Here is a 22,988-nt window from a genome sequence, read left to right on the forward strand (position 1 = left end):
GTTGACAGAGCTACGTGGACAGAGAGCATGTACGCCACTTGCCTGATTCAGCTGCTGTCACCTGTTTTCAGCTCCCCTCTCTGCACCTGCTGGACAGGAGCAGATTGATGCATCAGATAAGATCCAGGGAGACTATTTAACAGCAGCACTCGTCTGGGATTCGGACAGATAGAAGAAAACTAAGCTACGTCACTTCCTGTGAACGAATACAGCTTTATCTCTTCATTTTCTCTTTGTCAGTTATCTGAGACCTAGAGCTCGATGTGTAAAGGACTCTCCTCCCTGCCCTCCTCATGCCTGGAGAAGTAAGTATTTGACAAGGTCGACTTGTTTTGTATTATAAAGTGTTTTGTGCAGAGCCTGGTTTGATTTTCATCTGTCTGTGTGTTTCAGGGCAAAAGAGATGCGGGTGATGTTCGGCCATCTGGCTGAGACACACCACAAGCAAAAGTAAACCTACTGTAATTCAAATGTCACATGAATCCAGTCACAGTGAAGCTGAATTTTGACTGTTTCTGTCTTTTCTCTTCTCAGGGATGGAAAAACTCTTCAGGACCTGGAAACTCTGCTAAACAACAAAGGTAAGAGAAAGTCTATTTGTTCAACTTTATAACTTCTGATTGGTTCTTTCCTGAGACACATCCCTTGGGGAAGGTAATGCTGGGTGAATTTGATTTGGCTGCTTTAGACTCACTGAAAGACTGTCATGACTTTAAACAGAAAGATTTATAATATGACGTCTGTTCTTTTTCTACTGTGATAACGCAAAATATCTGCGGTGAAAAATGTGAGTCTTCTGTTGCTAAAGTTAAACAACCTTTGAGCCGCCATCATAATGACTGTAAGATGCCATATGTGTGCACATTGCCTGTCGTTGCTAAAAAGCCACATATCTGACTTCACTGAGCCTCACACTAAACTTTAAAACTTTAAACAGGGGGTAAAGTGGCTTTACAATAATGTTAATTAGAATTTTTTAAATTTTTTGGTACTTTTAGTTTATTTTCCTACACCTTTAAAGAAATTTCCCAAGCGGACAAGAGATACTCTGATGTGAAGTTAACATTTTTGGAAAATATGTGGCCTGAGTTCCTGGCGAACAGGTTCTCTTTCTGTCCTGTCTCATTGTCCTCTCCATGCTTTCACTCATCTATCAGGTGGCCTGCAGGCGTTTCGTGGGTTCCTGCGTTCAGAGTTCAGTGAGGAGAACCTGGAGTTCTGGCTGGCATGTCAGGACTACAGGGTTTTGCCCTCAAACCTGCAAAAGACCAAGGCCAGCGGCATCTACAGCCAGTTCATCAACCCTGATGCACCGCAGGAGGTTGGTGGGAAGGAGAATGTGATATATGAGGAACACAGGGCAATTAGATTGACAGATATCCCTGAATACTGATAACCTGCTTCTCCTCTCTAGGTCAACCTGGACGCGGAGACCCGTGAGGCTCTGCTGAGTGTGATGGACTCTCCGTGTGCCGACACGTTCAAGACGGCACAGCAGACGATCTACAACCTGATGGCTAAAGACTCCTTCCCTCGCTTCCGGCGCTCCCACCACTCCGTAGAGGCCATTAGGGCTTTTTAAAGATACACAGTTTACTACCACAGACCTGCTTTAAAAATAAGTGCTGATGGATCTGTACTCCTGGACATGTTGATTGTAATTTATCATTAATTTCAATAGGCAGCTTGTTGTGATTGTTGTTCTTACTAGTGTTGTAATAACACACTGTTACATTCAGGAAGCATGTTGTCCCTGTGGCACCGCTGTAGTTAATGTAGGCATAGTTAGAAAACATAGACACCTCTTAATAACTATGACGCTGAAATGTAGATGTGACTATATTGTGCCTGTGGATTATGAGGTACATGATGTTCACAAAGGATTTAAATAAATCACTTATAAAAGATCAATAGTTTGGTATCTATTTAGTTGTATTATATACATACTGTATATCAGCTTTATTCTATATGTAAATACACATTCATTTACCTGAGATTTTAATGTTTTCATCATTTTGTACTCAAAGATTTTAAATCCAGAACCTTCACTCAGGAGCAAAAACCACTCTGTAAATTAGAAAAAATAATGTGACAATTATCACAATATCTGTCAATATCAGCTGATCTTTCTCCAATATTTTTTAATAATTGTGGAAAGTTTCTCACCTCCTTTAATTAAATACACCATATTTTTTTGCATTTACTAAACCTGTCTATTCCAACAGCTAATGCAAAGTGTATGAGGACTATCAGAAAATAAAATGCCTTTGGCAAACTTTTTTCATTACTTCCTGAAAAACTCAAGACTTCCTGCACATGATCTGGATTCATTCATCCGGCCTTTATTTCCAGGTTATAATCAGACCATGCTTACAACAGATCTCAATATCCTTCAATATTTACAGAAATTATTAGGTTCTATAAAGAAAGCTGATATGACAGTGACAACCAACTACTTTTCAAACATTAGGATCAGCCCACTCTGTTCCTAGAGAGTCGTCAGTCTCATTTTCTGTGTAGTGACGACTATACGAAAAATGTGCATGTAATCACAAAAATAAGTGTAGGTCTCTTCTGTTCATTCCGTTTGAATCCTCACAGTGAATATATGTGGTGCCCCCAAATGGACATCTATGTCCCAGTGATCCATTTCATTCAAAAAATGTCTTCCTTTAAATGTGTCTTGTTGGGCCTTTAATAAAAAAGAAGCACAGGACAGGGGACATTTGAAAATAACTGCAGGTCACTGATGTATCATCTCAGTCTTTCGTGTTTTGACACCATCAGGTTCTGGTCTGCAGGTGCCAGTTGGTGTATCTGGTCCTATTTGGAGCTGGTTGCTGGCCGGACTGCTCCTGGTTTGCTCTGAACCTCCGCTCCCTTAACCACACTCAGCGGCTTATGGAGGGAGGTGCTGGCCCTCTGAGTCACCTCCCTCTCGATGTTGTTCCTGATGGCCACTTCCAGACACTTCAGGGGAAAGCAGGATTAAAGTTGCTGTTAGAGTTATCTGTAAAGCTCACTGTTAAATTCAGACTGACACAGATGGACAGAGACAAACTGTCCTTCGGTCACTTTTCTTTAACTTCTTCTCACCTTCTTCAGTTTCTGCTGCTCAACCACATGAGCCTTCTTGGGTGCAATGGTCCTCGCTGTATGAAGGCAACAAAATGCCACGACAAACAGTGAGTGTAATTACATGACACATGCGTTGTTAAATTCTCTCTCAAGCCAGATAAGCCAAAATTGCAAAAAAATACATTGAATAGTAAATGTCTCGACGTGTTTCCATGCGGGTCACATGTGGACGCTGCTTAACTGATAATTGTCTCCAAGTCTTTTAAAACAGCTCAGAGAAGAACAACAGGAGACGTGTCGGGGTCCTACCTCCTCTCTTCGGCCCTTTCTGTTTGCTGTGATGAGGTTTCTTGGCGCTTGCAGGCCGCTTCTCTTTAAACTTAAGTGCGCCCTGCGCCATGATTGCTAACCGGAAGTAAACTAAGCGTTTCTTCTTCTCCGGCTCTTTATTTATAGGCGGGTTTCATCCTCGCTTTTTGCATTGCTGCCATCTACTGGTTGCTTTGACCGACTACCCTTGTGAAACCACACCTAAATTAACCGGATCCACATTGTTGTATTTAATCAAGATCCATGATAATTATTTTGAGAAATTCACGAGAATTTCGAATCTCACACTTTGAAAATAGTGTTAAAAAATCCTGGACCCACACCTAAATTCAATGGATCCTTATTGAGGTCATTCAGGAAAATTGATGTAAAACATGTTGGACAGAGACAGAAACAAGTCTTTTCAATGTGGTTTTATTTTTTTTAACTGTATTGATGTGAAAGAGAAATCTCTTGATTCATGACTGCACTTTACTGCATTATATTCATATACATATATATATTAAAAACACATTAAAGACACATGTATGGTTGTACAGAACAAGTACATTATGATAATACAAATGTGGTATGACATGGTGGAACTGGGAATTACATGACAGAAATCATTAGTGAGGTATATATACAGCCTTGTCTTTCCATAGGCTTCAGCTGACTAACGAGGACTGATTGAGAAATCTCTTCTTGATTTTGCTGAACAGAATAAAAAGTGTCATTGACACAGGATTTTTATTTTCACTAAGAATTTGTGGCTGTGAAAATCTACTATAAATTTGGTTTATTCGCCTAGAAAAGGTTTTTCAACACAGAACAAAAGAAATTAAATGTTAATATAACATTTAATTATTTTTTACATATGTACACATTACCAGCAAGGATATGTTTATTTACAAATGGGTAGCAGCATTTTAGAAACCACGGCTAATCAAAGTCACTACTTCGGAAAGAACAGTCATGCTTTAGCCTTTGTGGAAGTGTTTTGTTTATATTTGAAGAACCCCTGAACAATAACCTCAGTTATGATTCATGAAAACAGCCAAATAGAATTTGAGAAAGAGAGTCCAGCTAAGCAGAGCTTTTAGAAGGGAAAAAGAGGCGGCAAGAGAGAATGAAAGACAGTGTGGAAAACTTGGAAAAACTTGTGATGAAGAGACCACAAAAAGATAGACAGAAAAGAGAAGGGAGACTGCACATGTGTCTGCTCGACTCCCTGAAGTTAATTTGTGTGTAGGTAAGAGACTGAACAACATTTTGTCTGGGTGCACAACTGACTTGTAACAGTGCCTGTGCATTTATCAAAATGAAATGAAACGGCAACAATTGCTCTGTGTTTGTTTGTGTGTGTGTGTGTGTGTGTGTGTGTGTGTGTGTGTGTGTGTGTGTGTGTTTGTGTGTGTGTGTGTGTGTGTGTGTGTTTGTGTGTGTGTGTTTGTGTGTGTGTGTTTGTGTGTGTGTGTGTGTGTGTGTGTGTGTGTGTGTGTGTGTGTGTGTGTGTGTGTGTGTGTGTGTGTGTGTGTGTGTGTTCTATTGTGAGATGAGTCTCTGACGTTAAGGTGCAGTGGTGCTCACGGACCAGCAGGAGGGGCTCTAGAGGGCAGTGAGGCGACCGGTGAGCGCTGCCTGGAGCTCAGAGGGGAGGAAGACTCCCAGCTCTGTGATGATGCCTCCTGTGATGAGCTGGTGAGGGGTCACGTCGAACGCCGGGTTCCACACCTCAATACCTGCGGCAAAGAGTCAGGGATAAGTGAGGCTGTAGTAGAGCATTTAAAGAATAAAGCTGTGGTCCTGTGGCTCCAGAACTTTGTCAGATGTGAAACACACACACCCACACCTGGCAGATGCTACTTTGTCCGAACTCCCTGACCGTTATTTCTAGCTGTTATTTAACCATAATTTATTATTGAACCATTACATTTAGTAACAATTACTGTCTTGTTACTTTTAGAAGTTTCAACAATAGTCCATGTCCCATCCTTTAACAAAGAGGTGGTGGGGTTATGACCTATACTGCAGCCAGCCACCAGGTGGCAACAGAGATGGTTTGGCTTCACTTTTGGGGGCAGTCATGTCATCCTTATCTTTATTTACAGTCTGATTTCAACTACAAATGGCAAACCATTGTCACTGCAACTATTTAACCATTACTTTTAGTTAGCCATTTTAACTGCCAAGCTTTTATTTTAGCAAACTTTTAAACTACAGTTAAATACCAACCATAACACATTAGACATAAAACAGGGTGGCAACCTTGAAATTTATTTAATTTTTTAAACTGGCTTATTTACTAAAAGTCTAGGGATTAATAGGTAGAAAATATAACTCAACCGGTGTTTAGCATTTGTAGCTGCTGATGAATATACATTTTTGCTGCTTTAGTGAGTGTTTACAGCAGCAGGATGATGCTCATCATAATAAAGGCCCATGCCATCAAGTACAATAACATTTATGGAGCAGAGGCTTCTGCTAAACAAGCATTTTTTGTTATTACAAACAGGTTGTTGCTGGTTGTTCCTTTAATGGGAATTTGCTGACTAAGCAAATATAGAATAGCAGCCCTATGCTGTACTTTAATAGCATCCAGGGGCCGAATAGCTAAGATATACACGACACAACCTCAACATCCAGGGTTGGATTCCCAGTCAAAAGGACCTTTTTTGACTTTTCTCTACACAGACGACTACTAAACAAAGGCAAAATTACAAAATGTAATCTTTCTGAAAGGCCATTAACGGGAAGTACCAGAGCAAAATGTGAGAGGAAAGTTAAAGAGAGGGAAAGGTAATGTGCAAGCTCCTCTCCAGAGGCCGTTATGCTCATTAAATTTATGTGCTTTAATTCATGCTTTAAAAGTGATGACACCAGACACCTCTCGGTTCTTTCAATATACTCATTGATCCAAACTCACCTAAAACAAGAACCCGTTGTCCACTCTTACAAACCCAGGTTTTGACTAGTTGTGGCATCTCATTCTGCATCTCTCACTCCTTTTCCGCTCGTTTCTCTACCGTCACTAATAAAAGTCATAAGATATCCCTTCCCCCAAAAACAGGGTTTCCCCCAGAAAACTTGCTAAGCCTGGTGGTAGGGCCGCTAGAGAAGCCGACCGGCGACCGGCCGACCGGCGACCGGCGACCGACCGTGTTTTTGTAAAAAAAAAAAAATGTTAAAAGTTGAAAGGAATTTTGAAAATATGACAATTATGTGTTATTGTAAGACATTTATTAACAATACTTATTAACTAGTGCTGTCAAACGATTAAAATATTTAATCGCATTTATGTCATTGTTAACTCGCGATTAATCGCAAATTTTTATCTATTCTAAATGTCCCTTCATGTATTTTTTTTCCATCATTTTTTTTTCATTTTAATGCTCTTATCAACATGGAAAAGTGGATTGGCTTGCTTCATGCAAATGTTTTATTTATATTAAAAAAACAACATTGCCAAACAGGGCGGTACAAAATAAAATTATAAAGTGCACATTTCAGGTAAACAAGGACTCAGCCTATAGTGCAGTTAAACCATGGCTTAATATTAAAAAAATGTCAAGTTTGCTGTGAACATAGCAGTCAGGCCTCTTATTTCAGAAACAATGAACCATAACAGTTAGGTTACCAATAAAAGGTTAGCGTACTTCTTCTTTGCTTTCAGCTAGCTACTCAAACAGACAAGCAACAAATAACAAACAAACAAAATACACAGGCAAGTGTCGGCCTACTTTGAAATAAATTTAACACAGAACTTTGTAGGGCTATTTGAGTCCTCCCCATATTTGTGAAAAATGTATGAAATAAGAAGTACCCTATTTTTAAATAAATAAAACCATATAGCTGCAGCCTAATAGTGTAACTGACTGGGTTTATGTTTATGTTTGGTTTTGACGTATGTTCAGTAAAACACTGTGTTGAAGGAGTGTTCTGATGTCTGAGGGTCAGTGAAAGGGTCGGGGTGGGACATGTGACTGTTTGGACCAATAGGATGGGGTTGTTTGGGGATCGGGGCTCAATGAGGAAGTGAAGTGTTGTTGATGTTTGCGAGTGACGGAGTAAGAGCGAGAAGTGCACATGTTCGTGTAGAGGATAATAAAAGCTACTAAACTACGAAGAAGTTCCGTGTCCTGTGTAAGCGGGGACGCTACAATAGCTTAAAAATATATATTTTAGTTGGCGAAATATTTAAAAAAAAAACGAGAGCAGGTCAGACTGGATCCGAACACAGATACTGAAGCTGCAGCTGCAGCTCTGCTTTAACTTGCATTAAAAAAATTGACGGCATTAAAATGGGTTCGCGTTAACGCCGTTAATAATGCGTTAAACTGACAGCACTATTATTAACATTACATAATACAGTTTACAAACACAAAAAAATTATAAATAAAATAAAAATAAATTTTACCAATTCGTTTTCAAGTAAAATCTAAGTGAATCTAAAACAAGCCATTTCTGGTCACATTTAAAAGTAAAATAAATTGTAAAATAAACATGTCAGATGATTTTATTTTGAAATGGTTCCGGTAGAGTCGCCTGGTGATGACGACAGCGGTGCGACGGAAGAAGCTATGTTATTCAGCGACCCTCTGAAGAGACACAATTTCTTTCTAAGTTGTTTAAGTCTAAGTTTTATTAAGGTGTACGGTGACAAGGATGGTTCAATAAACGACCTGAACATCAGTTAAGTCTCATCAATCTTTCGGGGGATCTGATACACAGTCTTTGGTATTATGTTTCTGGTGCATAACATTTTTTTTTTTTTTTAAATAAATAAACAAGCGACGCTTAGCCTGGCGGTGGGGGGAGAAAAGCCCTATAAAGCACTGGGGGAAACCCTGCCCAAAAACCCTATGAAATGAACCGGACCTCAAGAACAATTTTTCAAGCACAGAGCCTTTTCTGAAATCAGAGCCTCGCACTTTACCAACCACAAAGCGTCTCTGCATAGGTAACGTGATTCCACTAAGTGCCATCCAATCCTCCAGTAACATTTGGAGCCCTTAGACAGACTTCAACTCGTGCACTTAAACTGCATGTGACGACAATTACAGTCTGAGGGTGGACTTGGATTTGGGAACCGTTTACCAACGGTTCAAATAACGACTCTCTGGTTTTTATTGATTGGGCCCCTCAGCTGTGGAACGCCCTGCCTGGAGAACTCTAGCACTCAAACTCAGTATCTTATTTTAATAATTTCCTAAGACTCACTTTTATTGTATGGCATGTTCGTATCTATAAGTATGGTTAAACCTAGCCTGGGTGCCAGACGAACTTAGCCCCGCCCACAACATTTTTTGTTCGGGAAGTTCGGTCTGGAGTCGCTCCATTGGGGAGAAATTATGCTCCGACCAGAAGCTGTTCAGACCAATCACATTGTCAGGGCAGGCTTTATACGATGATGGACAGATGATCAACCATAGATATGTGATCGGCAGTTACGTAATCAACTACGTCATCAAGCAGCGCTTGGGTTGACTTTGTTTTCCACAAACATGCCTGCCGCTGGAGAGCTGAGATGTGTAGATGCTGCCATTGAGTCTGTGTTAGAAGACATCAATAGCGCATTAATTTTGAAAGAGGAACAGAGAAACGCGATCAAGGCATGGCGATGCAACTCGGCGTGCACGAAAGGTGGACATTATATTTTCATCGATAAAACTATTGCATGTTTGCTATGTGGCAGGAGGATTCCCTGAACGAGGTTTCCCCGAACGCAGCACAGCGAGGATGTAAGCAGCTGGAGGAAGCTGCCGGGAGCTAGCCTCCGCAGCTCGGCTTCATGTCCGCACAAGGACTGTCAGTCCACGGGAAGGGAACCTGGACAGACCCGGGTCTGGGTGAGGAGTTCCGAAAGTGAGGGCGTGACAACGACCGGACTGAGAGGTCGAGAGCCGTCAAATCGAGCTAGCTCTCAGTGGCTAGCTGCTCTCTCAGCGGGGCTTAGGAGCACAGCAGCGCTTATTTACAAGTGTAACCATTGAACGGATTCCGTTTAACTGCCACAAGAGTTGTTCATCTTGTAATAAAGATCTCAATGAGGAAACACGCTGTGTTGTTTTTTATGGTAAGAGAAAGTCTTGACTGTCTGACTTAATAAATAACTCACAATGTCGCTAAACATACGTCACATACTACGTTGCTCTGATTGGTTGTAGGTCTATCCAATTGAGCGAAGAGGCATTTTTTTTCCTGGTTCGGTTGAAACACGCCCCATAATCACAGCCCAATGGAGTCATCAGATTCGTTTCAACTTTCTTCTTCTTCGTGAAACTGATTCTGATCTCTTGACTCAATGGATCTGCTGATATCAATTCCCACACTGACGCTTTCCTTCCTCCCCCCTCTCTGCGTAGAACTGATATCAATCATTGCGAGTGTAACATGGAGGGCAGGTTTGCTGTGGCATGGACTCAACAGCCCGCTGTGTCTAAACGACTGTAACTGATATCAGAGGCACTGACTGTTATAATGATATTGACTAAGAAACTGTATTTTATATCGATCAGTGACATGTGGCTGACATCTGATCTGCTTAACATATTATGCTTATAGTCCTAAAACAGCACCTGGTTTCTACAACAGAGCTCACCCAACCCTTCACACATGTTCTATTTTCCTGCTTATGCAGCTCTACACTACAGCACTGTTAAGATAATGTAAGCTATAAAAAAAAACAGTATATAATATAATAACAGTACTTAGGTTGTCTGTCATACAGATAATGTATGATATATGCAAAGTGAGTAGGCGTTCCAATTTTCACTTTTCAGGTGATCTGATAAATTTCACAACTTTTTGATAAAGACGCCAGCGGCTGGTGTTAAGGAAGTGTTTTAGAATCAGCAGCTCGTGGCTTGAAATTCACACGGAAAATCTAAGTTTATATTTCAGTTCAAAGTTCCAGTTTTACTGGTTAGACTGGTTAGACGTCCAGCAGTCGATTGTTTGGAGATTGTGTGACTGTTGGATTTAAACGTGCCCCGTGGAGTTTACTTAACATGCTACATGCAAATTATTTTCTTATTTAGTATGATTATGCAGAAACTACTGGACCCATTACCATGAAACAAGGATGTGGTTTGGGATCCCACCAATATATTTCTCCCCATTTAATATTGAGATTTTTGACATTTTCACAAGTTTCAAAGGGAATAATTCATGGTTTTAGAGGGGAGAAAAAAATCAGGCACATTAGGTGAACTGATATCTATGAATGCGTATAATTTGGAGAGGGGAATTGGACCTTGACAGAGGTATGCGTTCTTCGTGTGTAATTTTCTAACTTTGCTGTAGTTTTTGGCACAGACCCACCACCAGTGGATTGAGTTTTACATCTTGATCCACAGTCTTTCCTGACACATTGACAACATCTCTCAACATTCAGTGATAATATAATATCCTGGATCTGCCACTTTAACCCAATCAATGTCTCTCACCCCGTCCCCTTCCTGCACAATTCGGTATAAATGGCTGATAAATTAATAAACAAAGAGACATGGTTGAAAACATCACTTCCTTTGCAGATGTAACTATCATAATAGTCACGTGAAAAACAGAAACGCGGGTACTTTAGCAAATGCTGTTGACCATGTACTGCATCAAAGATATTGTGATGTCTCCTCAATGGGATATTTTCCACATTCAGTTACAGAGATGCAGCTAATGCAAATGTAGACGATCTCTCTTGTGTAAATGTAAGTGATGAACCTGGATTTAATTCAATGCTTTGTGAAGTTATTGAAGTCTGCTTCTCATGAGGGGTGATGGAACTTTATAAAGCATTGAACTACAACAAGGTTCATCACTTTTTTTGTCCCCTGGAAACATTTCCAGTATTGTTTTCACTAACTGTTGTATCACTTATTAATGAATAAATAACTAAGTAACAACTTCTTTGACAACGCTTGAGCAAATCTAATCCCTCTCGTGTTGCCATGGTGTGGCTTCTCAACTGGATGTATCCTCCTGTGGACTTTGTATAAACCTGCAAGTCAGAGATCTTTCAAACATTTTACAAAATATCAGTTTTGCTATGTGTGGCTGATCAAATGTTTTGTTAAAAGGGATTTGATAACAATTCTTTCCCCTCAAGTTGTACAGGGATACGACTCCTCCCCTTTATGGCTTCTCATGTGGACTTTCAACCTACATCCACATTTAGAATTCTATCAGAATCAGAATCAGAATCACATTTAAAACTTTTCTCAAACGTTTTGCAAGAAAAAGATTGGAACAGCCACCAGCCTTATCCAAACACGACGCAGAGAGTTCTTCAACTGATGTCACAGCTCTTTATTGTTTCACCTCATCGTAGAGCCGTAAAACTAAAATGACAGTAAACGCAACAAGATAAGCCAAATACAACTGTTAAAATAGACAAACATAACCACGTGAGACAAAGTTTAGAGAGTCAATGGGACTTAGCGACTCTCATTCCGCGCTACCTGCAGCAAAGTGAGTCGAACCAGCTTCCTTACCTCGTTCCGCTCGGCGAGGGGAAGTAATTTATCATTATATTACTATTATAAGGTTGTGAATTGCCTCTGCTGGCTTCCTGTCGTTCTTGCTGCTACTATTCTTGTGCCGCGGCTGTACGGCAGGTGTTATATTTGCATTGGTCCAGAAGCAAGGGGTCGGGTGCGTTTATTAAAATGGTCCGCTCCTTAAAGCTACAGGTATTTATGTGAGGAGAGTCGCTACGTGTAAAAAGACAACAAATTACTAACTTAAATAACCCAATACATAGTTGAACATAAAGAACAGAATAAGCCCAACCCAAATAACAGAATAAAACAGTATGCATAAACTGGCAGGTTTAGCAGACGGTTACAAAGGTTTCTGGCCCGTGTGCGTTCTCTCGTGGACCTGCAAATTCATTCTAGTTGTAAAACTTCTCCCACAAGTTTTGCAAGGAAAAGGTTTCTCGCCAGTGTGCGTTCTCTCGTGTCTCTGCAGGTGATGTCCACGCATAAAACTTCGCCCACAAGTTTTGCAAGAGAAAAGTCTCTCACCCGTGTGTGTTCTCTCGTGGTCCTTCAGGGTATTTCTCAGGCTAAAACTTCTCTCACAAGTTTTGCAAGAGAAAGGTCTCTCGCCCGTGTGCGTTCTCTCGTGTCTCTCCAGGGTATTTCTCCGGCTAAAACTTCTCCCACAAGTTTTGCAAGAGAAAGGTCTCTCGCCCGTGTGTGTTCTCTCATGGACCTGCAGGTGATTTCTAGTTGTAAAACTTCTCCCACAAGTTTTGCAAGAAAAAGGTTTTTCGCCAGTGTGCGTTCTCTCGTGTCTCTGCAGATTCATTCTAGTTGTAAAACTTCTCCCACAAGTTTTGCAAGGAAAAGGTCTCTCGCCCGTGTGCGTTCTCTCGTGTGTCTGCAGGTGATTTCCACGCATAAAACTTCTCCCACAAGTTTTGCAAGAAAAAGGTTTCTCGCCCTTGTGCGTTCTCTCGTGCATCTTCAAATTTGTGCTAGTTGTGAAACTTTTTCCACACATTTCACAAGAATGCTTTTCCACTCCTGTCAGCACCTTCAGATGTCTATTTAATCGTGACTTCCACTTAAAGACTTTTCCACAAGTGTCACACTGGAAAACCTTTTTACTCTTGCAGATATTTGGCACAATCTTTGACATGGTAGTGCTACATGCAAGGTTACTGGGACTTGTGCTTTCTTTTGCTCTCATGATCACATGATGTCCCTTTTCTGATGCCTGCTCTGCATTACTCACTGATGTTGAGTTTCCATGTTTGCGTCCGTTGAGATCTTGGCTCTGAGCTGAGCTGTGGGAGAGGAGCTGGTGGTCACTTGGTTCTGGTTCACTGTGGTCAGTTTCCATGAAAGTAGGATTCAACAAAAGGTTATCTTGATCCTCCTGCTTCAGTACAGGCTGCTCTACTTCCAGACCGATGCAGTGCTCCTCCTCCTCTTTAATCTGTGGAGGTTCTGGCTCCTCTTGTTCCAGAATGGGGTTCCTCTCAAGGTTCCAGAGCTGCTGGTCAGGTGGAAACTCATCCTCAATCAGAAAATGTTGCTCTGGGAGCTCTAGAGGAGACAATAGACAGAAGTAGGTAAATGATAGACAATGATAGTTATGAGTGTGTGCAATTTGGTGCAGATCCAAGCAAAAATCGAGTGAATTTAAATGTGGTTTCAAAAGGAGACAGACCGATGCAGTGCTCCTCCTGCTGCTCCTTAATCTGTGGAGGTTCTGGCTCCTCTTGGTCTGGACTGGGGTTCCTCTCCAGCAGGTCAGCAGGAAACTCTTCCTTGATACAGACATGTCGCTGTGGAAGCTCTGGAGGAGACAATGGACAGAAGTCATGATAAAAGAGCCCATGTGTTTAGCCTAGCAGGGATTATAAGTGTGGTGTATAGTTCGCTAACTCAGGTGATACAGACCTATTCTCTGCAGCTTTACTACAGGTTTCAAAGTTACATCCAGCAGTCTGCGCTGACGACCGATCTCATCCTCGTACTTTGCGACAGTCGCTTCAAAACATCCACATATGTCTTCAGCAGCAGTGTGTAACCTCTCGTTGATAAACTGTCTTAAACTCAGGATTGTTGACATTTCCATTCGAACGCTTTAGCCAACTAACTTCTCCGAGAACGCAGCGAAGACCGAATACGGAAGATTGCGACTTGCTTTACTTCTGCTGACAAGTGTTATAAACGCAACAAAACCACGTGTGTAGTAGAAGACTTGATCCGAAAGCATTTAGCCGAGTAGCATCAAGTTCTGTTGGATGTTAGCATAGCGGGCTAACAACAGTACTTCTTCTTCTCCGAATAATGGTTGACAAACTTCCGGGCGCATTACTGCCACCTTCTGGATGGAGTGTGTCTCAAAACAAATTCAGGACTAAAACATTGAATTCTCCTTGTAACTCCGGCATCTATTAGAGATATAAAAACAGTCCTGTACTCTACCGAACTCCTCTGCAGCATTTCTGTAATATTCAGCTCGGTTTGATTAATTTAGAGTGGATATTTAACTTCCTGTCTCCTTTGTTGATATCATTCTAAAACAAAGTATTCATCAGTGTTTTCATGTATCGTACTTGTTTCAATACAATCCAGCAGCACCAAGTTACACACACTTATGAATGATAGTCCTCTAAATGTGTAAGATGTTTTTCATCAGGACCACCTGACCACATCTTTTCACCCAGTTTCATGTTGATGTCCAGGAGTTTTTTGTTAATTTACAGAAAAACACAGATTCAACGTGTGACAATATTAAATACAATCATCATAATTCAAGAAAATTTAATGAACTGCAAATGCACTGAAGTATTGAATACACGTAGTACTTAAGATAACCATTTACAGTGACAGTCATTTAGAACTGTGTATACATTAACAGCATATTTTCTTCTTTGTAATAGAAAAAGGGAAGTCCTCTGATAATCTGCACCATATACTGTGTTCTTATAAATATCTGCACCACAAATATGTCAGAGTTTTACATCTTGGTCCACAGTCTTTCCTGACACATTGACAACATCTCTCAACATTCAGTGATAATATAATATCCTGGATCTGCCACTTTAACCCAATCAATGTCTCTCACCCCGTCCCCTTCCTGCACAATTCGGTATAAATGGCTGGTAAATGAATAAACAAAGAGACCTGGTTGAAAACATCACTTCCTTTGCAGATGTAAATATCATAATACTCACATGAAAAACAGAAACGTGGGTACTTTAGCAAATGCTGTTGACCATGTACTGCATCAAAGATATTGTGATGTCTCCTCAATGGGATATTTTCCACATTCAGTTACAGAGATGCAGCTAATGCAAATGTAGACGATCTCTATTGTGTAAATGTAAGTGATGAACCTGGATTTAATTCAATGCTTTGTGAAGTTCTTGAAGTCTGCTACTCATGAGTGGTGATGGAACTTTATAAAGCATTGAACTACAACAAGGTTCATCACTTTTTTTGTCCCCTGGAAACATTTCCAGTATTGTTTTCACTAACTGTTGTATCACTTATTAATGAATAAATAACTAAGTAACAACTTCTTTGACAACGCTTGAGCAAATCTTATCCCTCTCGTGTTGCCATGGTGTGGCTTCTCAACTGGATGTATCCTCCTGTGGACTTTGTATAAACCTGCAAGTCAGAGATCTTTCAAACATTTTACAAAATATCAGTTTTGCTATGTGTGGCTGATCAAATGTTTTGTTAAAAGGGATTTGATAACAAATCTTTCCCCTCAAGTTGTACAGGGATACGACTTCTCCCCTTTATGGCATCTCATGTGGATTTTCAACCTACATCCACATTTAAAACTTTTCTCAAAAGTTTTGCAAGAAAAAGATTGGAACAGCCACCAGCCTTATCCAAACACGACAAAGAGAGTTCTTCAACTGATGTCACAGCTCTTTATTGTTTCACCTCATCGTAGCGTGGTAAAACTAAAATGACAGTAATCGATCATAATTATTCAATATAAGCCAAATACAACTGTTAAAATACACAAACATAACCATGTGAGCCAAAGTTTGGCGAGTCAACGGGACTTAGCGACTCTCATTCCGCTCGACCTGCAGCAAAGTGAGTCAAACCACCTTCCTTACCTCGTTCCGCTCGGCGAGGGGAAGTAAACTATCATTATATTACTATTATAAGGTTGTGAATTGCCTCTGCTGGCTTCCTGTCGTTCTTGCTGCTACTATTCTTGTGCCGCGGCTGTACGGCAGGTGTTATATTTGCATTGGTCCAGAAGCGAGGGGTGGGGTGCGTTTATTAAAATGGTCCGCTCCTTAAAGCTACAGGTATTCATGTGAGGAGAGTCGCTACGTGTAAAAAGACAACAAATTACTAACTGAAATAACACAATACATAGTTGAACATAAAGAACAAAATAAGCCCAACCCAAATAACAGAATAAAACAGTATGCATAAACTGGCAGGTTTAGCAGACAGTTAAAAGGGTTTCTGGCCCGTGTGTGTTCTCTCGTGTCTCTGCAGGTGATTTCTCAGGCTAAAACTTCTCCCACAAGTTTTGCAAGAGAAAGGTCTCTCGCCCGTGTGTGTTCTCTCGTGGTCCTTCAGGGTATTTCTCAGGCTAAAACTTCTCCCACAAGTTTTGCAAGAAAAAGGTCTCTCGCCCGTGTGTGTTCTCTCGTGTCTCTTCAGGGTAGTTCTCTCGCTAAAACTTCTCCCACAAGTTTTGCAAGGAAAAGGTCTCTCGCCCGTGTGCGTTCTCTCGTGGTCCTGCAGGTGATTTCTCCGGCTAAAACTTCTCCCACAAGTTTTGCAAGAAAAAGGTTTCTCGCCCGTGTGTGTTCTCTCGTGGACCTGCAGATTTATTCTAGTTGTAAAACTTCTCCCACAAGATTTGCAAGGAAAAGGTCTCTCGCCCGTGTGTGTTCTCTCGTGGACCTGCAGGTGATTTCTCTGGCTAAAACTTCTCCCACAAGTTTTGCAAGAAAAAGGTTTCTCGCCCGTGTGCGTTCTCTCGTGCATCTTCAAATTTGTGCTAGTTGTGAAACTCTTTCCACATATTTCACATGAATGCTTTTCCTCTCCTGTGTGCACCTTCAGATGTCTATTTAATTGTGACTTCCAGTTAAAGACTTTTCCACAAGTGTCACACTGGAAAACCTTTTTACTCTTGCAGATATTTGGCACAATCTTTGACATGGTAGTGCTACATGCAAGGTTACTGGGACTTGTGCTTTCTTTTGCTCTCATGATCACATGATGTCCCTTTTCTGATGCCTGCTCTGCATTACTCACTGATTTTGAGTTTCCATGCTTGCGTCCGTTGAGATCTTGGCTCTGAGCTGAGCTGTGGGAGAGGAGCTGGTGGTCACTTGGTTCTGGTTCACTGTGGTCAGTTTCCATGAAAGTAGGATTCAACAAAAGGTTATCTTGATCCTCCTGCTTCAGTACAAGCTGCTCTACTTCCAGACCGATGCAGTGCTCCTCCTCCTCTTTAATCTGTGGAGGTTCTGGCTCCTCTTGTTCCAGAATGGGGTTCCTCTCAAGGTTCCAGAGCTGCTGGTCAGGTGGAAACTCATCCTCAATCAGAAAATGTTGCTCTGGGAGCTCTAGAGGAGACAATAGACAGAAGTAGGTAAATGATAGACTAATGATAGTTATGAGTGTGTGCAATTTGGTGCAGATCCAAGCAAAAATCGAGTGAATTTAAATGTGGTTTCAAAAGGAGACAGACCGATGCAGTGCTCCTCCTGCTGCTCCTTAATCTGTGGAGGTTCTGGCTCCTCTTGGTCTGGACTGGGGTTCCTCTCCAGCAGGTCAGCAGGAAACTCTTCCTTGATACAGACATGTCGCTGTGGAAACTCTGGAGGAGACAATGGACAGAAGTCATGATAAAAGAGCCCATGTGTTTAGACTAGCAGGGATTATAAGTGTGGTGTATAGTTCGCTAACTCAGGTGATACAGACCTATTCTCTGCAGCTTTACTACAGGTTTCAAAGTTACATCCAGCAGTCTGCGCTGACGACCGATCTCATCCTCGTACTTTGCGACAGTCGCTTCAAAACATCCACATATGTCTTCAGCAGCAGTGTGTAACCTCTCGTTGATAAACTGTCTTAAACTCAGGATTGTTGACATTTCCATTCGAACGCTTTAGTCAACTAACTTCTCCGAGAACGCAGCGAAGACCGAATACGGAAGATGGCGACTTGCTTTACTTCTGCTGACAAGTGTTATAAACGCAACAAAACCACGTGTGTAGTAGAAGACTTGATCCGAAAGCATTTAGCCGAGTAGCATCAAGTTCTGTTGGATGTTAGCATAGCGGGCTAACAACAGTACTTCTTCTTCTCCGAATAATGGTTGACAAACTTCCGGGCGCATTACTGCCACCTTCTGGATGGAGTGCGTCTCAAAACAGATTCAGGACTAAAACATTGAATTCTCCTTATAACTCCGGCATCTATTAGAGATATAAAAACAGTCCTGTACTCTACCGAACTCCTCTGCAGCATTTCTGTAATATTCAGCTCGGTCTGATTACTTTGAAGTGGATATTTAACTTCCTGTCTCCTTTGTTGATATCATTCTAAAACAAAGTATTCATCAGTGTTTTCATGTATCGTACTTGTTTCAATTCAATCCAGCAGCACCAAGTTACACACACTTATGAATGATAGTCCTCTAAATGTGTAAGATGTTTTTCATCAGGATCACCTGACCACATCTTTTCACCCAGTTTCATGTTGATGTCCAGGAGTTTTTTGTTAATATACAGACAAACACAGATTCAACGTGTGACAATATTAAATACAATCATCATAATTCAAGAAACTTTAATGAACTGCAAATGCACTGAATATTGAATAGACATAGTACAAAAGAATAACCATTTACAGTGACAGTCATTTAGGACTGTGTATACATTAACAGCATATTTTCTTCTTTGTAATAGAAAAAGGGAAGTCCTCTGATAATCTGCACCATATACTGTGTTCTTATAAATATCTGCACCACAAATATGTCAGAGTTTTACATCTTGGTCCACAGTCTTTCCTGACACATTGACAACATCTCTCAACATTCAGTGATAATATAATATCCTGGATCTGTCACTTTAACCCAACCAATTGATCTCATCCCCGTCCCCTTCCTGCACAATTTGGTATAAATTGCTAATAAATGAATAAACAAAAAGACATGGTTGAAAACATCACTTCCTTTACAGATGTAAATATCAATGACAGTCACATGAAGAACAGAAACGTGAGCACTTCAGCAATTGTTGTTGACCATGTACTGCATCAAAGATATTGTGATGTCTCCTCAATGTCACAGTGAAGCTGAATTTTGACTGTTTCTGTCTTTTCTCTTCTCAGGGATGTGTGCACATTGCCTGTTGATGCTAAAAAGCTACATATCTGGATTCACTGAGCCTCACACTTAACTTTAAAACTTTAAACAGCGGGTAAAGTGTCTTTACAACAATGTTAATTAGAATTTTTTTTATTTTTTGGTACTTTTAGTTTATTTTCCTACACCTTTAAAGAAATTTCCCAAGCGGGCAAGAGATACTCTGATGTGAATTTAACATTTTTGGAAAATATGTGGCCTGAGTTGCTGGCGAACAGGTTCTCTTTCTGTCCTGTCTCATTGTCCTCTCCATGCTTACACTCATCTGTCAGGTGGCCTACAAGCGTTTCGTGGGTTCCTGCGTTCAGAGTTCAGGAAGGAGAACCTGGAGTTCTGGCTGGCATGTCAGGACTACAGGGTTTTGCCCTCAAACCTGCAAAAGACCAAGGCCAGCGGCATCTACAGCCAGTTCATCAACCCTGATGCACCGCAGGAGGTTGGTGGGAAGGAGAATGTGATATATGAGGAACACAGGGCAATGAATTGACAGATATCCCTGAATACTGATAACCTGCTTCTCCTCTCTAGGTCAACCTGGACGCGGAGACCCGTGAGGCTCTGCTGAGTGTGATGGACTCTCCGTGTGCCGACATGTTCAAGACGGCACAGCAGACGATCTACAACCTGGTGGCTAAAGACTCCTTCCCTCGCTTCCGGCGCTCCCACCACTCCGTAGAGGCCATTAGGGCTTTTTAAAAATTCACTGTTTACTACCACAGACCTGCTTTAGAAATAAGTGCTGATGGATCTGTACTCCTGGACATGTTGATTGTAATTTATCATTAATTTCAATAGGCAGCTTGTTGTGATTGTTGTTCTTACTAGTGTTGTAATAACACACTGTTACATTGAGGAAGCATGTTGTCCCTGTGGCACCACTGTAGTTAATGTAGGCATAGTTAGAAAACATAGACACCTCTTAATAACTATGACGCTGAAATGTAGATGTGACTATTGTGCCTGTGGATTATGAGGTACATGACGTTCACAGAGGATTTAAAATCACTTATGAAAGATCAATAGTTTGGTATCTATTTAGTTGTATTATTGTACATCAGCTTTATTCTATATGTAAATACACACAGCATGACCAAATACACATAAATCTACCTGAGATTTTAATGTTTTCATCATTCTGTACTAAAAGATTTTAAATCCACAACCTTCAATCAGGAGCAAAAACCACTCTGTAAATTAAAAAAAATAATTAGACAATTATCACAATATCTGTAAATATCAACTGATTTTTCTCGATTTATATTTTGGCCTTATCCAGCCCAAGCTCAGTCCTTCCAGGGGACACACAAAACATGCTCCTCCTTTTCAAAAATGTACCAATATTTTTTGATAATTGTGAAAAGTTTCTCACATCCTTTAATTAAATACACCATATTTTTTTGCATTTACTAAACCTCTTTATTTCAACAGCTAAAGCAAAGTGAATGAGAATTATCAGAAAATAAAATGCCTTTGGCAAACTTTTTTCATTACTTCCTGAAAAACTCAAGACTTCCTGCACACGATCTGGATGTATTCAATCATCCGACCTTTATTTCCAGGTTATAATCAGACCATGCTTACAACAGATCTCAATATCGTTGGGTCCTCCTCCTGGCGTTTGCGTGTTGATGATGATGATGATCTGCATGCCACTGTTGTGGCAACCAGAGGTCATAAGCATATTGCCTGAGTGTGTGCTCATTACATGTGTGAAGTGAAACCAGAGGTCATAGTGTCCCGGCCTCAAAGCATTCCAAGACTGATAATTTCACAGGAGAGAGGACATCTCAGAATTTAATATAATGAAGTGATTCATGGAAAACTGTGAGAGAAAGCCTCCCCCACGTCTAATCTGCTTTGTGTCAGACTCCCTGTTTGATACGGAGTATGAGAATGTTCAATCAACTAGCTGGAGATGTGTGTATGTGTGAGGTGCATGAAACTTAGGGTTTAGCCGAGGTCTGATCCACCTCCTTGTGTGTGTGTGTGTGTGTTTACGCTCAAAGGACATTATGTGTATCTGACTACATGTTTAAGTGTGTGTATGTGTGTGAACAGTGGTGTATTATCAATATTAGGTTCTATAAAGAAAGCTGATATGACAGTGACAACCAACTACTTTTCAAACATTAGGATCAGCCCACTCTGTTCCTAGAGAGTCGTCAGTCTCATTTTCTGTGTAGTGACCACTATATGAAAAATGTGCATGTAATCACAAAAATAAGTGTAGGTCTCTTGTGTTCATTCCGTTTGAATCCTCACAGTCAATATATGTGGTGCCCCCAAATGGACATCTATGTGTTGTCCATGGCCCAGTGATCCATTTGATTCAAAAAATGTCTTCCTTTAAATGTGCGTTGTTGGGCCTTTAATAAAAAAGAAGCACAGGACAGGGGACATTTGAAAATAACTGCAGGTCACTGATGTATCATCTCAGTCTTTCGTGTTTTGACACCATCAGGTTCTGGTCTGCAGGTGCAAGTTGGTGTATCTGGTCCTATTTGGAGCTGGTTGCTGGCCGGACTGCTCCTGGTTTGCTCTGAACCTCCGCCCCCTTAACCACACTCAGCGGCTGGACAACAACAGGAGACGTGTTGGGGTCCTACCTCCTCTCTTCTCTCCTCGCTTTTTGCATTGCTGCCATCTACTGGTTGCTTTGATCCACTACCCTTGTGAAACCACACTTAATTTCATCGGATCCACATTTTTGTATTTAATCAAGATCCATGATAATTATTTTGAGAAATTCACGAGAATTTTGAATTTCACACTTTGAAAATAGTGTTAAAAAATCCTGGACCCACACCTAAATTCAATGGATCCTTATTTAGGTCATTCAGGAAAATTGAGTATTTTTTGCATAATCCTGCTGACAATCAAACAGATGAAAACACCTCTTTAGCTGATGTAAAACATGTTGGACAGAGACAGAAACAAGTCTTTTCAATGTGGTTTTATTTTTTTTAACTGTATTGATGTGAAAGAGAAATCTCATGATTCATGACTGCACTTTACAGCGTTATATTCATATACATATATATATATTAAAAAAAAAATCCAGTTTTGAACTTTTTCCACATGTTACAAAATCAAACCCAAAACCGAGTGATTATCAATAACAACAATAACATACTTGCACTTAAAGAGGCCATCTGAACTACACTCCTTCCATGGTAATCGCAGGCCATTCTGATAATCTGAGAATTCTCAAGTTCCTGCTCTGATTAAAGATCAAATCAAGGTGGAAAATACCTGACGAGCAGCGTTGAGTTTTGGCACCTGATTATTCGTCTTGTTTTGGGCTTCTCGAGGGGACATTTGTGGAACAACTTTTTTGTCCTTTCTTTAAAACACAGTACAATAATGTTGCTTCTTCATAAGCTTGGAGTAAAATCATGAGCCGAATGCAAACACGATTCAGCTGCAACCCAATGTCACACACTTGCCTGAATATAGGCTACTTTGGCAAAAACTAAAAGCAGCGCCACTAATTATTTGTCACTTTGGGTTCAAGATACACACATGGATAATTTCTGTTCCGGGTTTTTATGTTTTTTTCCCTGCATTCTGTCAATCTGCTCTGCTGCTGCAGCCTGGCACGCTCAGTGCATATGTTCATGCAGTTCAGTGTTTGAGTCTGTGTAGGCAGATGGAGAGGTAGTGTGTATGGTTGAGGAGGCCTCCCCAGTGTTGTGTACTAATGGCCTAGTCACTAGGAG

At 40.8% G+C, this 22,988-nt stretch overlaps 5 protein-coding genes across 5 annotated transcripts; 2 read left to right on the forward strand and 3 right to left on the reverse strand.

Annotated features, from left to right (window-relative positions):
- The first annotated feature begins 261 nt into the window (after positions 1 to 261).
- On the forward strand, positions 262 to 1,582 carry LOC133020833 (regulator of G-protein signaling 5-like). Its single transcript, XM_061087561.1, has 5 exons — positions 262 to 305; positions 394 to 450; positions 535 to 581; positions 1,158 to 1,321; positions 1,415 to 1,582. The coding sequence occupies exons 1-5, from the start codon at positions 262 to 264 to the stop codon at positions 1,580 to 1,582; spliced, it is 480 nt and encodes a 159-aa protein (XP_060943544.1).
- Positions 1,583 to 2,322: 740 nt separating this feature from the next.
- On the reverse strand, positions 2,323 to 3,501 carry c2h19orf53 (chromosome 2 C19orf53 homolog). Its single transcript, XM_061087572.1, has 3 exons — positions 3,388 to 3,501; positions 3,097 to 3,152; positions 2,323 to 2,970 (listed from the first exon to the last, which is right to left on the reverse strand). The coding sequence occupies exons 1-3, from the start codon at positions 3,476 to 3,478 to the stop codon at positions 2,824 to 2,826; spliced, it is 294 nt and encodes a 97-aa protein (XP_060943555.1). The 5' UTR covers positions 3,479 to 3,501; the 3' UTR covers positions 2,323 to 2,823.
- Positions 3,502 to 11,676: 8,175 nt separating this feature from the next.
- LOC133020711 (zinc finger protein 567-like) lies at positions 11,677 to 14,157 on the reverse strand. Its single transcript, XM_061087405.1, has 3 exons — positions 13,797 to 14,157; positions 13,564 to 13,692; positions 11,677 to 13,439 (listed from the first exon to the last, which is right to left on the reverse strand). Exons 1-3 carry the CDS (start codon positions 13,972 to 13,974, stop codon positions 12,226 to 12,228), a joined length of 1,521 nt encoding a protein of 506 aa, XP_060943388.1. The 5' UTR covers positions 13,975 to 14,157; the 3' UTR covers positions 11,677 to 12,225.
- A 1,978-nt stretch (positions 14,158 to 16,135) lies between these two features.
- Positions 16,136 to 17,994, reverse strand: LOC133018884 (zinc finger protein 391-like). The gene is made up of 3 exons (XM_061085209.1): positions 17,823 to 17,994; positions 17,590 to 17,718; positions 16,136 to 17,464 (listed from the first exon to the last, which is right to left on the reverse strand). Exons 1-3 carry the CDS (start codon positions 17,992 to 17,994, stop codon positions 16,335 to 16,337), a joined length of 1,431 nt encoding a protein of 476 aa, XP_060941192.1. The 3' UTR covers positions 16,136 to 16,334.
- A 1,156-nt stretch (positions 17,995 to 19,150) lies between these two features.
- LOC133018895 (regulator of G-protein signaling 21-like) lies at positions 19,151 to 19,965 on the forward strand. Its single transcript, XM_061085220.1, has 3 exons — positions 19,151 to 19,187; positions 19,542 to 19,705; positions 19,798 to 19,965. The coding sequence occupies exons 1-3, from the start codon at positions 19,151 to 19,153 to the stop codon at positions 19,963 to 19,965; spliced, it is 369 nt and encodes a 122-aa protein (XP_060941203.1).
- The last annotated feature ends 3,023 nt before the right edge of the window (positions 19,966 to 22,988 follow it).

Source organism: Limanda limanda, chromosome 2, assembly GCF_963576545.1.
Source record: "Limanda limanda chromosome 2, fLimLim1.1, whole genome shotgun sequence".
Classification (NCBI taxonomy): domain Eukaryota; kingdom Metazoa; phylum Chordata; class Actinopteri; order Pleuronectiformes; family Pleuronectidae; genus Limanda; species Limanda limanda.

What these genes read in the sequence shown, in the direction of transcription:
- c2h19orf53 (XM_061087572.1), bottom strand. Translation starts at nt 3,478, where the DNA reads ATGGCGCAGGGCGCACTTAAGTTTAAAGAGAAGCGGCCTGCAAGCGCC. An exon ending in GAAAGGGCCGAAGAGAGGAG is followed by an intron (nt 3,153 to 3,387) that starts GTAGGACCCCGA and finishes GCCTTCATACAG; the next exon opens with CGAGGACCATTGCACCCAAG. An exon ending in AGCAGCAGAAACTGAAGAAG is followed by an intron (nt 2,971 to 3,096) that starts GTGAGAAGAAGT and finishes TTTCCCCTGAAG; the next exon opens with TGTCTGGAAGTGGCCATCAG.
- LOC133018895 (XM_061085220.1), top strand. Translation starts at nt 19,151, where the DNA reads ATGTACTGCATCAAAGATATTGTGATGTCTCCTCAAT. An exon ending in TATTGTGATGTCTCCTCAAT is followed by an intron (nt 19,188 to 19,541) that starts GTCACAGTGAAG and finishes CTCATCTGTCAG; the next exon opens with GTGGCCTACAAGCGTTTCGT. An exon ending in ACCCTGATGCACCGCAGGAG is followed by an intron (nt 19,706 to 19,797) that starts GTTGGTGGGAAG and finishes TCTCCTCTCTAG; the next exon opens with GTCAACCTGGACGCGGAGAC.
- LOC133020833 (XM_061087561.1), top strand. Translation starts at nt 262, where the DNA reads ATGTGTAAAGGACTCTCCTCCCTGCCCTCCTCATGCCTGGAGAA. An exon ending in CCCTCCTCATGCCTGGAGAA is followed by an intron (nt 306 to 393) that starts GTAAGTATTTGA and finishes TGTGTGTTTCAG; the next exon opens with GGCAAAAGAGATGCGGGTGA. An exon ending in GAGACACACCACAAGCAAAA is followed by an intron (nt 451 to 534) that starts GTAAACCTACTG and finishes TTCTCTTCTCAG; the next exon opens with GGATGGAAAAACTCTTCAGG.
- LOC133020711 (XM_061087405.1), bottom strand. Translation starts at nt 13,974, where the DNA reads ATGGAAATGTCAACAATCCTGAGTTTAAGACAGTTTATCAACGAGAGG. An exon ending in AGTAAAGCTGCAGAGAATAG is followed by an intron (nt 13,693 to 13,796) that starts GTCTGTATCACC and finishes TGTCTCCTCCAG; the next exon opens with AGCTTCCACAGCGACATGTC. An exon ending in GCAGGAGGAGCACTGCATCG is followed by an intron (nt 13,440 to 13,563) that starts GTCTGTCTCCTT and finishes TGTCTCCTCTAG; the next exon opens with AGCTCCCAGAGCAACATTTT.
- LOC133018884 (XM_061085209.1), bottom strand. Translation starts at nt 17,994, where the DNA reads ATGTCAACAATCCTGAGTTTAAGACAGTTTATCAACGAGAGGTTACAC. An exon ending in AGTAAAGCTGCAGAGAATAG is followed by an intron (nt 17,719 to 17,822) that starts GTCTGTATCACC and finishes TGTCTCCTCCAG; the next exon opens with AGTTTCCACAGCGACATGTC. An exon ending in GCAGGAGGAGCACTGCATCG is followed by an intron (nt 17,465 to 17,589) that starts GTCTGTCTCCTT and finishes TGTCTCCTCTAG; the next exon opens with AGCTCCCAGAGCAACATTTT.